Source organism: Crocuta crocuta, unplaced genomic scaffold (genome assembly GCF_008692635.1).
Source record: "Crocuta crocuta isolate KB4526 unplaced genomic scaffold, BGI_CrCroc_1.0 scaffold139, whole genome shotgun sequence".
NCBI lineage: Eukaryota > Metazoa > Chordata > Mammalia > Carnivora > Hyaenidae > Crocuta > Crocuta crocuta.
The window spans coordinates 7906111-7918090 of record NW_027533258.1 but is presented as its reverse complement, the minus strand read 5'-3'; the positions used below and the strand labels follow the sequence as shown (position 1 = coordinate 7918090).

Below are 11980 nucleotides of genomic sequence, written 5' to 3'. Positions count from 1 at the left end.
GGGGGGGGGGGGGGGGGGGGGGGGGCTGCTGCTGTGAGCCCCTCCCACTGCCCTCTGCTCTGTCTCCAGGAGGGGGATGGGAGATCATCCAGGTGAGAGTCACAGGGCGCACGGAGATGTACACACCAGTCCGTGGCTCGGGGTTCAAGTTCAACAGATGTCAGAGTGGAATTCAAGGCAACGAGACGAGGAAAACGCCTCACCTTGTCTTAGGCTCAGGCGCTTAGGACAGGGTGCTGCACGTCAATCATGGCGCGCACAGAGAGAAGGTGAAGTTCACGGAACCTTATCCTCTTAGACATGTCTACACTAAAACAGCTGGTGAGCTGTGATAGCGAGCGGTGGTGGTGTGGACGGCGGTCACTCACTCACGAGAGTGATGGCTGTTGGTTTTCAAGGATTCTCGACTATGGGATTCCTTGACAGTCAGTGCACTTCCCCAGCGTAAGTACAATGAGCTTTGGAGGCCCCGAATTCAGGGCGTGTGACTCCCGGGGAGCAGCTCTCGGGATGAACCTACGTCCACACACAAACGCAGGTGTGGGGTCATGTGCCCAGGTGCAGTTACCTTCCGTGCCATCCGGCTCCGCCTGCTCTTCCCGCTGCTTCTGCTTGAACTTCATGTTCCCATAATGCATCACAGCGCCCGTCAGCTTGTAGATCCCGACTTTCTCCTCTAAGCTGAAGCCCAGGATGTCGATGGCATTCTGGGAGTTAGAAAAAGGACAGTTGTCACCGAGACTCTGTTGTCCCTGGTGAAGACCTCACCCTTTCTGTACAGCCTGTGAGATGGCATCTGCCCGAAGAAGTGGATGGCAGGTGGGGTGTGTTATGTTAGAGGTTAAAAGCCATTTCTTTGTGATGCCTGGGTGGCTCCATCGGTTAAGTGTCTTCCTCTTGACTTCAACTCAGGTCATGATCTCACGGTTTTGTGAGTTCAAGCTTTGCACTGACAGTGGGGGGCCTGTTTAGTCTCTCCCTCTCTCTCTGCCCCTCTCCTGATTGTTCTTTCTCTCAAAAAAAAAAAAATATATATACATATATTTGATTTAAAAAATATGTATATTTATTTGATTTAAAATCCATTTCTTGGGGTGCCTGGGTAGCTCAGTCGTTTAAGCGTCCAACTTCGGCTCAGGTCAAGATCTCACGGTTTGTGGGTTCGAGCCCTGTGTCGGGCTCTGTGCTGACAGCTCAGAGCCTGGAGCCTGCTTCAGATTCTGTGTCTCTGTCTGCTCCTCCCTCTCCCTCAAAACGAAATAAAACCCATAAAAAGAAAAGAATCACCTAAGAGACCTTTTCTCGGGGGCTGGAGATCTTGCCTCTGTCATTAACTCAAAATTTCCGTCCTATCTGTTGGTAGGGGCTGAAACTTGTTAAAAATATATACGGCTAGGCTTGAGCTAACTAAAGTTTATTTGTCCAAGAAAATTCTCCTCTTGTCTTAAAACAATTAGCGTCACCTGGAAATGTCACAAAATGAAAGCCAAGGAGCTGGGCACTGGGCAGTGCCCCTGGGCTGTTGGACAAGACCCCTTTCCACCAGCTTCTGTGGCTCCTGTGATGGCAGAGTCGACAGTGGTGGAGACGGATTGCCCAGAGATGATGTCCGTCCGTTAAAAATGCAATTAATTAAAAAAGATGCAAGTCCTGGGGTTGGGCAGATCTGACTTCAAACAGTCTGACATTTATGAGCAAATTGTGTGGTTTTTTTTCCCCTAAGACTCCCTTCCACCTTTGTGAATTGGAGGTAATAGTCATATCTATATCAGGTTCTTGGGGTGGGGGGTGTAAACAAGATAGTGTGGACAAAGCCCTTATCTCAGTTCCTAGCTCATGGAAGTGCTCAATGCACTTAGTTATTATTATTCTAGTTATTAACCTTGGAAACGCTTCCCAAAGCTAACGGCCAGGGGTAGGGGGAGGGGAGGGGCTGATGGGTGCACTAAGGATGTGAGAGTTGAACGTGAGTCTGAGCAGGCAGGTAGCCTCAGGAGTGGAGTGTCTGCTGCAGACTGGGCTGTTTTTCCTGCTTCACACTTGGCTGTGTCTTAAAACTTTTTCTTAAAGAACCGTGCAGATGGTTTTGTAACCTGAGAAAACCTTTCAAAGCCTTATACGTGCAAAAATCTACTCAAGTGCTGGAGAATGGAGTGGAGGTCCTGTTTGGGAGCACGTTCCGGATCCCCCACAGGATCTTCTGAGGTGGTGCTGGGTGGGTAGGGGTGTAACCTGGATGAATTGTCGTGACATCTCGATCTCTGAGATCTTGGGTCTGATCGCCTAGCATCCCCGGGGCCCCGCTTCTCGTCCGATTGCTAGGATGCCTCTCTGCTCACAAGCTCAGGAATTCCACGCTGAAAGAGAGGAGGAAGCGAGGAAAGAAGATGCTTACATCAGTCGCCAGAAGCTCTTCACTGTCGTCGATGCTGGCCACGGTGACCTCTCCTTGGCTCACGAAGGGGAAGTCAAAGGGATTGGTTGAAATGAGGAGCAAGTCTGCGAAACACGAAGGAGGTCCCGTCAGCATCTCGCGCACCCTGTATGCTGGGTGTTTTTCCAACGTGACTGGTTTGGAAGATGAGAGCAGGAACCTCTGAGCGCTTACCGATTAGTTCTGGCTTCTTGTTTGACATGATTTGGTAAAAAATGTGATAGCTCCTCTCACTGGACAACTGAAATGTCACTCTGGATTTTTCTAAGAGATCTAAGGTAACAGGAAATCATGTGATTTCAGGTTCCCGGGAGATGCCTCTGTGGTCAAATCCCGCGGTGCCCAGTGGGGTGCCCCTGACTCACAGGTTTCAATGTCCGCAGATGCCAGCTTTCCCGTGGCTCCGAAATGAATCCGAATGAATTTGCCCTGTCCAACAGCAGGTGGACAAACGTCACGGTTATTTCATTTATACGGTACTGTGACTGGCCTTCGCTAGGCGCTACTTCCCAGCCACAGCTGGGAAGTGTAGGGTCACGGAGACAGTGATGACAGACGCAGAGGACTTTTCTCTTCTCTGTCTGCCCGGCATCCAGTGTCCCCATGCTGGGTCCGCCCAGACTCAGCTAGTTCTACCCAAAGCATCTGGCCCTGCTCCTCCAGCTCTGAGGACACCTGCAGCGGCCCCTCCAACCTCCGCTTGAGACCACCTCACTCTAGACTGTCCCCTTGGTTTTTAACCTGCTCTCTGGTACCCGGGTTCCCAAACACTTCATGACATCTTTGATGGGACTCTCTGGACTCACTATCTTGCTGACCTTTTTCCCTTCTGAGGTTTCTTCCTTTGGTTTCCCTTACTGCTTACTACGGGCAAACCTAGCTCCCAGCTCACGTCAGGCTCTCTGGCTCCTCAAATACACATTCAGAGTCTGAGTTCTTCCCCTTTGTAAGGGAAGCAAGAGGTGAAATTTTACGAGCGATTGGGCTCTACCACTCCATGAGCAAATTTGCGGGCAAAAATGTTGCCTTGCTTATTCACCCATAGTCAGGAATGTAGTCATTACTCAGTAATATTCTCAATATTGTCTTCTTTTTTTGAGCTTATTTATTTATTTTGAGAGAGAGAGGGAGAGAGAGAGTCCCAAGTGGGCTCCACGCTATCAGCGCAGAGCCCGATGTGGAGCTCAATCCCACGAACCGTGAGATCGTGACCTGAGCCAATACCAAGAATCGGATGCTTAACTGACTGAAGCACCCGGGTGCCCCGATATATTTTCTGAATGAAGCTTGAGAAGAGTTGGTGTAGGGTCAGTGGACATAGGCGTTGGTCTTCCATATTGTTCGCTGCTCGGTGGGAGATGATGGAAGTTTTAGCCTGTAGATGTTTGGTGGGTGGGTAGAAGGTAGACAAAATAACCAGGGTGATTGTGACTTCTGGGTCAGGGCTAAGAGAAAAAGTCTAAAGACTAAGTAAACAGGAGTGGCCATAGGGAGTATCTAAGGGCATTGTCTTCCTCCTGGCACCAGGTTAGTGCGAAAAGTGACTTGGTGCCAGTTTATGTACTATATCTCTGCTGTGTAACACGCACCCAGATCCCCTACAAGCAGGAGTTTTTAGTTATGCCCTGGGAAGACATGTGCAAATGGGCAATGCACAGAGGGCCCAGGGAAAGAAGGAAGGTAGGTCAGGGCTCACAGCCACAGTCCTTGACGGCTACATCTACTTTCTCATTGGTGACCATGTTATCTTTGAGAAGTAACAATAGAATACAAGCTTGAGATTATCCAGCTCCTGAGATGTGTGAAGTCCTGATGTACTTTTGCAACCTCAGGCATATGTGAGGGCTTCACCTCGTGGTATTTGCTCACCTTGTGGTACAGTGAGATTAGGTAGAGGACTGGTTGTTTATTTGCTGATGGAGGAAGTCCGTGCCTCTTTGGCTGAGCTAATCTTAAGTGAAATGTTGAAGGATGGACCATATCCTTCAGTACCTTCAACATCAACTTATTCCCAGGTTTTGAGCTCTCCTGCCTTCCCAGGACTTTTCCTTTTCCCACTGCCTTCTGACTTGGAGGGATTCAAAGCTGCTCGCTTAACTCACACTAAGGTTTGCGTGGCTAATAAGCCAACGATTTGTTCAATGGACTTCAGCACTTTAAAATGTTTCTACCTCAAGGGGTGCCTGGGTGGCTCAGTAGGTTAAGCATCTGACTCTTGGTATCGGCTCAGGTCATGATCTCACAGTTTGGGGGATCGAGCCCCGCGTCAGGCTCTATGCTGAGCGTGGAGCCTGCTTAAGGTTCTCTCTCTCCCTCTGCACCCTGCTCCTAAAAAGATGTCTCCACCTTGAGAGGCCAATTTTAGCATAAAAGAATTGTTCTCTACTTGTGGAATTTGAATCGCTGTAACTTCAGGATGCTCTGAGGGGTTGTGGTCTGGTTAGGAAAGGACAGTTCAATCCTCCCTCTGCCAAGAATGAGCCAACACATTCTTGAGTGTATCAGAATACACCAGCGGGGCAGGGGGATCTGAGTCACGTGAGGGTAGAATAGGGCTGGCTATATTCTAATTTATGTGGCATTTTTTAACATCCAGCATTTGAGGAGAGGGTTTGGTTCCGGGGTGAGGGGTAGTGGAAAATTGGACCGGGTCTTACAAATCTCGAGGAGTTGTCGTTCCTCACGGTCTTGGCGTTTCCAAAGGCCTCCAGCAGGGGGTTGGCCTGGATGATTTGATCTTCCAGGGTCCCCTAATAATAAACAAGAAGAGACAAAGGGAGGACTTTGGATTGTCCCCTGAAGGAGCCCCCTGGTGACTTGAAAGTGTGTATGCTCTGGGTAGGGTCCAAGGAGAGATGCGGACCAGCCCGGTGGCCAGTGCAGATGTGAGAAGGAACCCACAGCCCCGCTCCTACCACCTCGGGGAGGCTTCCAGATCCCGTCCAGGAGACGGTCTGGTCATACAGCATCAACAGGACTCTGGTCACACCAGATTCCAGGCTTCATCTTGGTTTTTCAGACTGCCTCTCTTATCTGATAACACTTCATTATAAAGCGTGGATTTGTAGAATGCATATACCCGCCACTGCATGCATCGGGACCCAACTAATAGAGAGATTTGGATTCAGAAGTACAAATAGAATTGAGCAATTAAAGTGACCCAAGAGATCATACAATAGAAACAGTAGTTCTCAAAGCCCTCCTGGTGACTCTGATGTGCGCTCACCTGTGTTTTGAGAGCCCCCTGGGCTCAACCATCCCTCCTGGAGAAGAGTGGAGTTGCTCACGGGTCCCTGGCTTTTACAGATGGAGCCGGTGCTACCACCCACATCCACCAGGTGGAGCCACGTCCTGCCCTGCCCCACCAGGCACCCTTAGGACCAGACCCCAGGCAGTGCCTATACTTGGTGCTCACCCACTCTTTAAGCACAGCTTATGCCAGCAAACCTGCTGACGGGAGAGCTGCTTGCCTGCATCTTGCCCGGCTGCTGCTCCTTCTTTTTGTCTCCAGTGACCGCAATTGTTGCAAAGTACTGGATGACGCGCTTGGTGTTCACCGTCTTCCCCGCCCCGGATTCTCCGCTGCCGGATTTAAAAGTACATGAGGCAGAGGAGTGGGAAGGGGCGGCTCTGGCTCCCAAGTCCTCGTGGTGCAAACACAGGTTACTCACGTGATGAGGATGGACTGATTGTCTCGATCTGGAAATGCAGAGGGAAGAAAAGGAAATGAAGAAACAGCAAATGCTGGAATGCAAACGAGCAGGGCAACGCTGGGGGTGGCGGGGGCTCACGTGGCTCGGCCGTGGGCTAGCAGTGGGGCGCCGGGGCGCGTCCGATCCCCCTCGAGACAGTCTGTGCAGATTTCCCAGATGCAGGGCCTCGGTCGGCAGGGCCAGCGAACCGTGAACCCCACAGTGTGGAAGTTATGTGGTCACAGGTCTTTAACTCCTTGCTTGCTGGCAATTTCTCAGCAAAGAACAAGTCTCAGACTCAGGGTTTGTGGGAAGGCACGGCTTCTCATTAGAGTCTACGGACACTGATTGGTTGTCACTGAGATTTTCTTTTACCTTTGCTCTGTACTCGCGGAAAGCCATCTCGGTTTCCTGTTTATAGTCGTTTATGAGTTGAGTTGTGTCCCCTGCAAATGGCTGTGTTGAGATCCTTACCCCCAGGACCTCAGAATATGACCTTATTTGAAAACTGGGTCTTTGTAGGAGCTATTAGTGAAGATGAGGTCGCACTGGAGTGGGTGAGACCCTAATCCAATACGATTGGGGTCCTTATCATCCACTCAGGGAGAACACCATGTGAAGGCAGATGTATGAGCAGAGTGATGCTTCTACAAGCCAAGGAACCCCAAAGACAGCCAGGAAACCTCCAGAAACTGCAAGAGAGGCAGGGGACGGATACTGTCTCTGCCCTTGGAAGGAGCCAACCACGCTGATACCCCAGCCTGGGATTTCCCACCTCAAGACTTTGGGACAATAATTTCTGGTGTGTAAGCCAGCCCGTTCTATGGTATTTTGCCACAGCAGCCCTAGAAACTCATACAAATAGTGCTATTGGGGGCACTTGGGGGGCTCCGTCGGTTAAATGTCCGACTTCTGATTTCATCTCAGGTCATCATCTCATGGTTTGTGGCTTTGAGTCCTGAGTCAGATTCCACACTCAGTAGAATCCACACTCTTAAGAGTATCTCTCTCTCTCTCTCAAAGTAAATAAATAAGGGGTGCCTGGGTGGCTCAGGCTGTTGAGTGTCCGACTTTGGCTCAGGTCAAGATCTCACAGGTCATGGGTTCAACCCCCGTGTTGGGCTCTGTGCTGACACCTCAGAGCCTGGAGCCTGTCTTCGGATTCCGGGTCTCCCTCTCTCTCTGTCCTTTCCTTGCTCATACTCTCTCTCTCTGTTCCTCTCTCAAAATTGAATAAATATTAAAACATTTTTAAAAAAACCCTCCAGCCCCAAATAAAAAAAAATAGTGCTATCGATCTTCTTTTTAACAGATGTAACTTCAGTTGATTTGCAGACAGATATGAAGTGTGCAGTAATGTCTAGGACTGAGTGTGAGAGAGGAAGGGCTGAGGTTTGGACAACATGAGGTCTAGGAGATGACTTTCAGGGTCTTCAGATCTCAGAGGCTTGCTTCTACTTTTTAAGTCTGCACCAAATTGAGTCAGGTGAAAGTGGCACAGGTCAAAGTGACAGAAAAACATGGTGGCATGATGGTATAGCCACATCTCTATGTCCTGTACCCTCCTGGAAATTTAGAGGAGAGAGAGAGGAGCCTGAATCTGGGGAGGAAAACAGTGCAGAGACATTGCTATGCCCATTTCTCCAACTTTGCATTCTAGTGGCCACTAATAGTCTCTTCTACGCATGTTCATGTTAGGGGGTTCTTTGGAGGTAGGGACAGGATATCTCCCTGTGTTCTGTGTTCCCCCAAATAAGCATGTGCGCAGCGCGGCGTCAGTCATCGGCACCGGCCTAGGCACCATGGCTGCTAATGGAAGACACTGAAATTATCACGAAGTCATCAGAGTCTCCCAAGGTCACTTTGACCATCACCCCATCCAGATGATCGAAGGGCTTGAATAGGTAGCTAAGAACCAGTCCAGTTAAAGTGTTTGAATAAGGAACTAAAAACTATTTGCAAAAAATATGGATTGAAGAAATCACTCACCCGTCAGCATGAACTGATAGGCGTTGTCGGAGATGGAGAAGATGTGGGGCGGGGCCTCCTGGCGCTTCTTGCCTCGGTAGGCGGCCACCACCTCGGGGTTGTACACCGGCAGCCACTTGTAGGGGTTGATGGTGACGCAGAAGAGGCCCGAGTAGGTCTGAGAAATCCAGAAAAGGCAGCATGTGGATCTGGTCGCTACCCAGAGAGAGGGGCAGAATAAGGAGATGCCGCAGGGCACTCACGTAGATCATCCAGGCTGCGTAACGCTCTTTGAGGTTGTACAGCACGGCAGGCTCGTGCAGGTGCGTCATCATGGCCATGTCCTCGATCTTGTCAAATTTGGGAGGGTTCATGGGGAAGACCTGGTCACTGTTCAGGGTGAGTGTCTGGGGGTTTAGGGAAAAAAGCACGTGATGAGTAGGAGAGCCAATGACCTGTACCCCCACTCTACCTGGTGTGGGGGAAGTAGTGAGATACTGCAGTGTCATCACCCCATTACCACGAATAACTATCCTTGATTCTGGTCAAACTGCATAACCAGTTCTGGTCTGATGCCCCCTGTCAGCATGTCATCGTGTGCTGGGAATGAGTCACAGGTATGCACAGCAATAGAGCCATTCAGCCCTTAGGGTCCAAATGGGACTCAGGAAGGCCAAGGCCACGGCAGGTAGCCTCTTTTTAACCCATCTGCTGTGAGTGCTGATATGAGACAAAGGCTGGAAAGAAGTATTCCAATGTATTCTGTGCATTTCCACCTCAGTACCCTGCTGTACTGAGTACATGGGTTCCTTGGTCTCAAATACCTTCATTGAAATTATGTTCAGAAACCCTCAAGGTTTAGCTCAAGGAACACCTCTCTTGTGACCTGTTTCTTGTTTCCTCATCTTTTCTAGGCTTCCATCATTCCTTGCAGCTCTGCTCTAATACATTTACACCATGGTCCGTGGTTAAACTATATATTTCTGAGACTATTACTTAATAGTAATAGTCCCTTCGGTGCATTTTCTCCATTTGAGCATACAGCTAACTTTGCACTCCGTTACTCAGGAGAGGTAGAAAATAGGGAAGAAAAGAGCAAGAGCCTATAAAGCTCTCTGGCTTCTGGCTTCCCAAAGCCTAAGTACTTAGAAAAGCTTTGAGGGTTTTAGTGAAAAGACAAAAAGGCGGGGATTTGTTGGTATGGGCCAAATCTCTTGAGGAAGGGAGACTCATTTGCCCCACTGCTCTGTTCTAAAGAGATACCCAAGACAGTATAAGGGGAGCTGGAAAAGTCTGTGCATTCTGAACCTTTAGATACTGGCACTTGTTTCTTAGCAAATTGTTCAGGGAGGCAGTAAGATCCTCAGCGTGTCACTGCCTAAGGTTCCAAAAACGAGGCTCAATCATAGGAGGGGCTCCTGGGAATGACTTAAGAAAATTTATTCCCAGCTCAGTGAAAAGAGGCTGAAGTCAGAGGTTAAGTTCAATCAACAAACAATAAATAAAATAAAGATCTGCCTCATATGCCTGAGTTTGTGAACTGAGAGTCATACCTGCCAGTCACATCTTGATTCCTACCCTAGATGGTAAACTTTGGGAAGGCAGGTTGTGAGATTTGCTTCTATTTACAAAGTGACAGACGCCAGACGTGGTGGGTGTCCAGTGAACACTGAACTGAATGATGCCCGGTAATTCTCTACAGTAAGCTAGGCATCACGTCCAGTGTTTCTTCTGTAAGTCACTCTGCGGCCTAGGGAATGATGTTTGCTTGGCCTACCCAGCAACCACCAGGCCCAATCTTTCCCTTAAATGGTCTGACCTCTGCTACCCCAACCTTCCCCTTTCTCCAAAGCAACCATCACAAAAACTCTCAGAGCCCACGTCCTGGAAAAACGAAAGAAGCAGGAATGAAGGTGGTTGCAAATGTCACTTCACTACGGGATAGATAAACATAAGTTATGTTTCATCTTCAGATCGCTAGGGACTAGCATGCGATTTCTAATATTCCACGCCAAAGGTGCCTGAGGATGCCCACATTTTCAAGGACGTCTGAGATCAACACTTACCCGGTCATCCAGGGTCTTGACCGTGACTTTGTCATTTTCCCTGCTCTGGATCATACCTTTCACGTACATTTCCTTATCGTCCACTGCAAAGCAGGCTTTCTTAGAATCAAATGGGCGGTTTTGTGCCTCGATTCTCTCCTTCTCTGGCTTCCGCAGGTAGGGAGCTGCCTCTCCAAAAATGGCCATCTCGGCATCAGAACTCATGACTGCAGCGGGGCTGGGAAGACCAGGGAGATGGCTGAGTCTGGGGCATGGGTGACTCCTGAGTCTGAAGGGCCCCACCCTGCTATTTTCATCCAGACAGGGCGGCCAGATCAAAAGCTCCTGGGATTAATCTAGGTCATGAGGAATCTAGAACCAGGTCTAGGGGCTTAGCGTGGGCAAGTGGCAATGAACTAAAGGAGAGACTGTAACCTAAGAGAAATGGTTGAGGGGCTGTTTTCATCCCTGGGTGCTGATTTTGGGGGACATCTCTTAGTTCAACCCCGTGCTTGGAAGGAAGTCTGAACCAACCAGAGTGAGCCCAACAAAGGTGAGCCGAACAAGGGAGGACTTTGAAAACACTTCCTTAATTACGTATCATGTTTGAGCCCTGTGATCTCAGTGTCATCTCCAAATCTTATGGGCACCTGAAAGAATGATTGGGATGTCGATAATTCCTAGTATAAGTTTCAGACAGCCCAATGAAAAGTAATGGCTTGAACACAGAGTCTTGCCATGCTCGCTTAGAACATTCTAGGTGGCAGACTGATGGGAAGCATTATAGCCAAATGCAGTGGTTTTACATCTCAATGTGCACCAAGTTACCTGGAGAGCTTGTTAAAACACAGAGGGCTGGGCCCCAACCCTGGGGTCTTCATTCAGTAGGTCTGGCGGGAGGGCAGGGGGTTGGGGGGAGCTGAGATTTTGCATTCCTAGCAAGTTCCAAGGTGATGCTGACGCTACTGGTCCAGGGGCCACATCTGAGAAGTGCTGGCCTCAAGCCTTCTTACAAATGTGGTCCTTGAACCTGTTATAATTGCACCACCCAGGGGTGTGTTGGAAATGCAGACTTCAGACCCACCCCAGACACAGAACGTGAGGCTGCATTAAAAGTTTTAAATGTTTATTTATTTTGGGGGGGGGGAAGCAGGGTAAGAGTGGGGGAGGGGCAGAGAGAGATGGAGACACAGACTCTGAAGCCGGCTCCAGGCTCCGAGCTGTCAGCACAGAGCCCGATGCGGGGCTCGAACTCACGAACTGTGAGATTGTGACCCGAGCCGAAGTCGGACGCTTAACCGGCTGAGCCACTCAGGCGCCCCTCTATTTCCACTTAAAATGAAGTCACAAGCCTAGCTCATTTCTAAGGTCCCTTCAGGTGGTGTGGCTCTCAGATTCCTTTTCTGCATCTGTACCTGTTTGTCCTGCCCCCTTTGGATTATGACCCCCTGGGGCCCCTCCACTTCTTTCCCCCAAGTTACCTATCTTCCCTTTCCCTCCCACTTTTTCTCCTGTAGCTGATTATAGGGTGAAGTTATATACACATATCCCCATAGCTCTCTTAAGAAAAGTTCTTATTTTTTTAATAAGGCATTTTATGTTTCCATTAAAAGCAGGAGAGTTGAACTGTTTACGGTTCTCTCTTGGAAGTCAGCCTCCCCCCGCTTACCCATTATGAAATCGCTCTTCATTGGTAACTGTTGTTTTATGATTCCTCCTGGCGCTGCCGCGGGGTTTTATTCCTACGCACAGAGAATCATCTGCTTCCCTCTGGACCTTATTCGGCTAAAGCTGCATCTTAATTTTACTTTGGCCATGAACCATGGCGGTTAGATTTTCAG

General features: G+C 49.3%; 1 protein-coding gene across 1 annotated transcript in view; it reads right to left on the bottom strand.

The window, feature by feature from the left end:
• LOC144217062 (myosin-13) overlaps positions 1-11980 on the bottom strand; it is a 66646-nt gene that overhangs the window by 39389 nt on the left and 15277 nt on the right. Inside the window, exons 4-13 of the mRNA XM_077746533.1 lie at positions 10161-10377; positions 8358-8501; positions 8116-8272; positions 6106-6133; positions 5905-6016; positions 5092-5184; positions 2800-2863; positions 2609-2707; positions 2396-2499; positions 569-707 (exon numbers count right to left, since the gene is read on the bottom strand). Of these exons, the coding sequence (XP_077602659.1) occupies positions 569-707; positions 2396-2499; positions 2609-2707; positions 2800-2863; positions 5092-5184; positions 5905-6016; positions 6106-6133; positions 8116-8272; positions 8358-8501; positions 10161-10364 (1144 nt within the window). The 5' untranslated portion in view covers positions 10365-10377. The remainder of the gene's footprint in view (positions 1-568; positions 708-2395; positions 2500-2608; positions 2708-2799; positions 2864-5091; positions 5185-5904; positions 6017-6105; positions 6134-8115; positions 8273-8357; positions 8502-10160; positions 10378-11980) is intronic.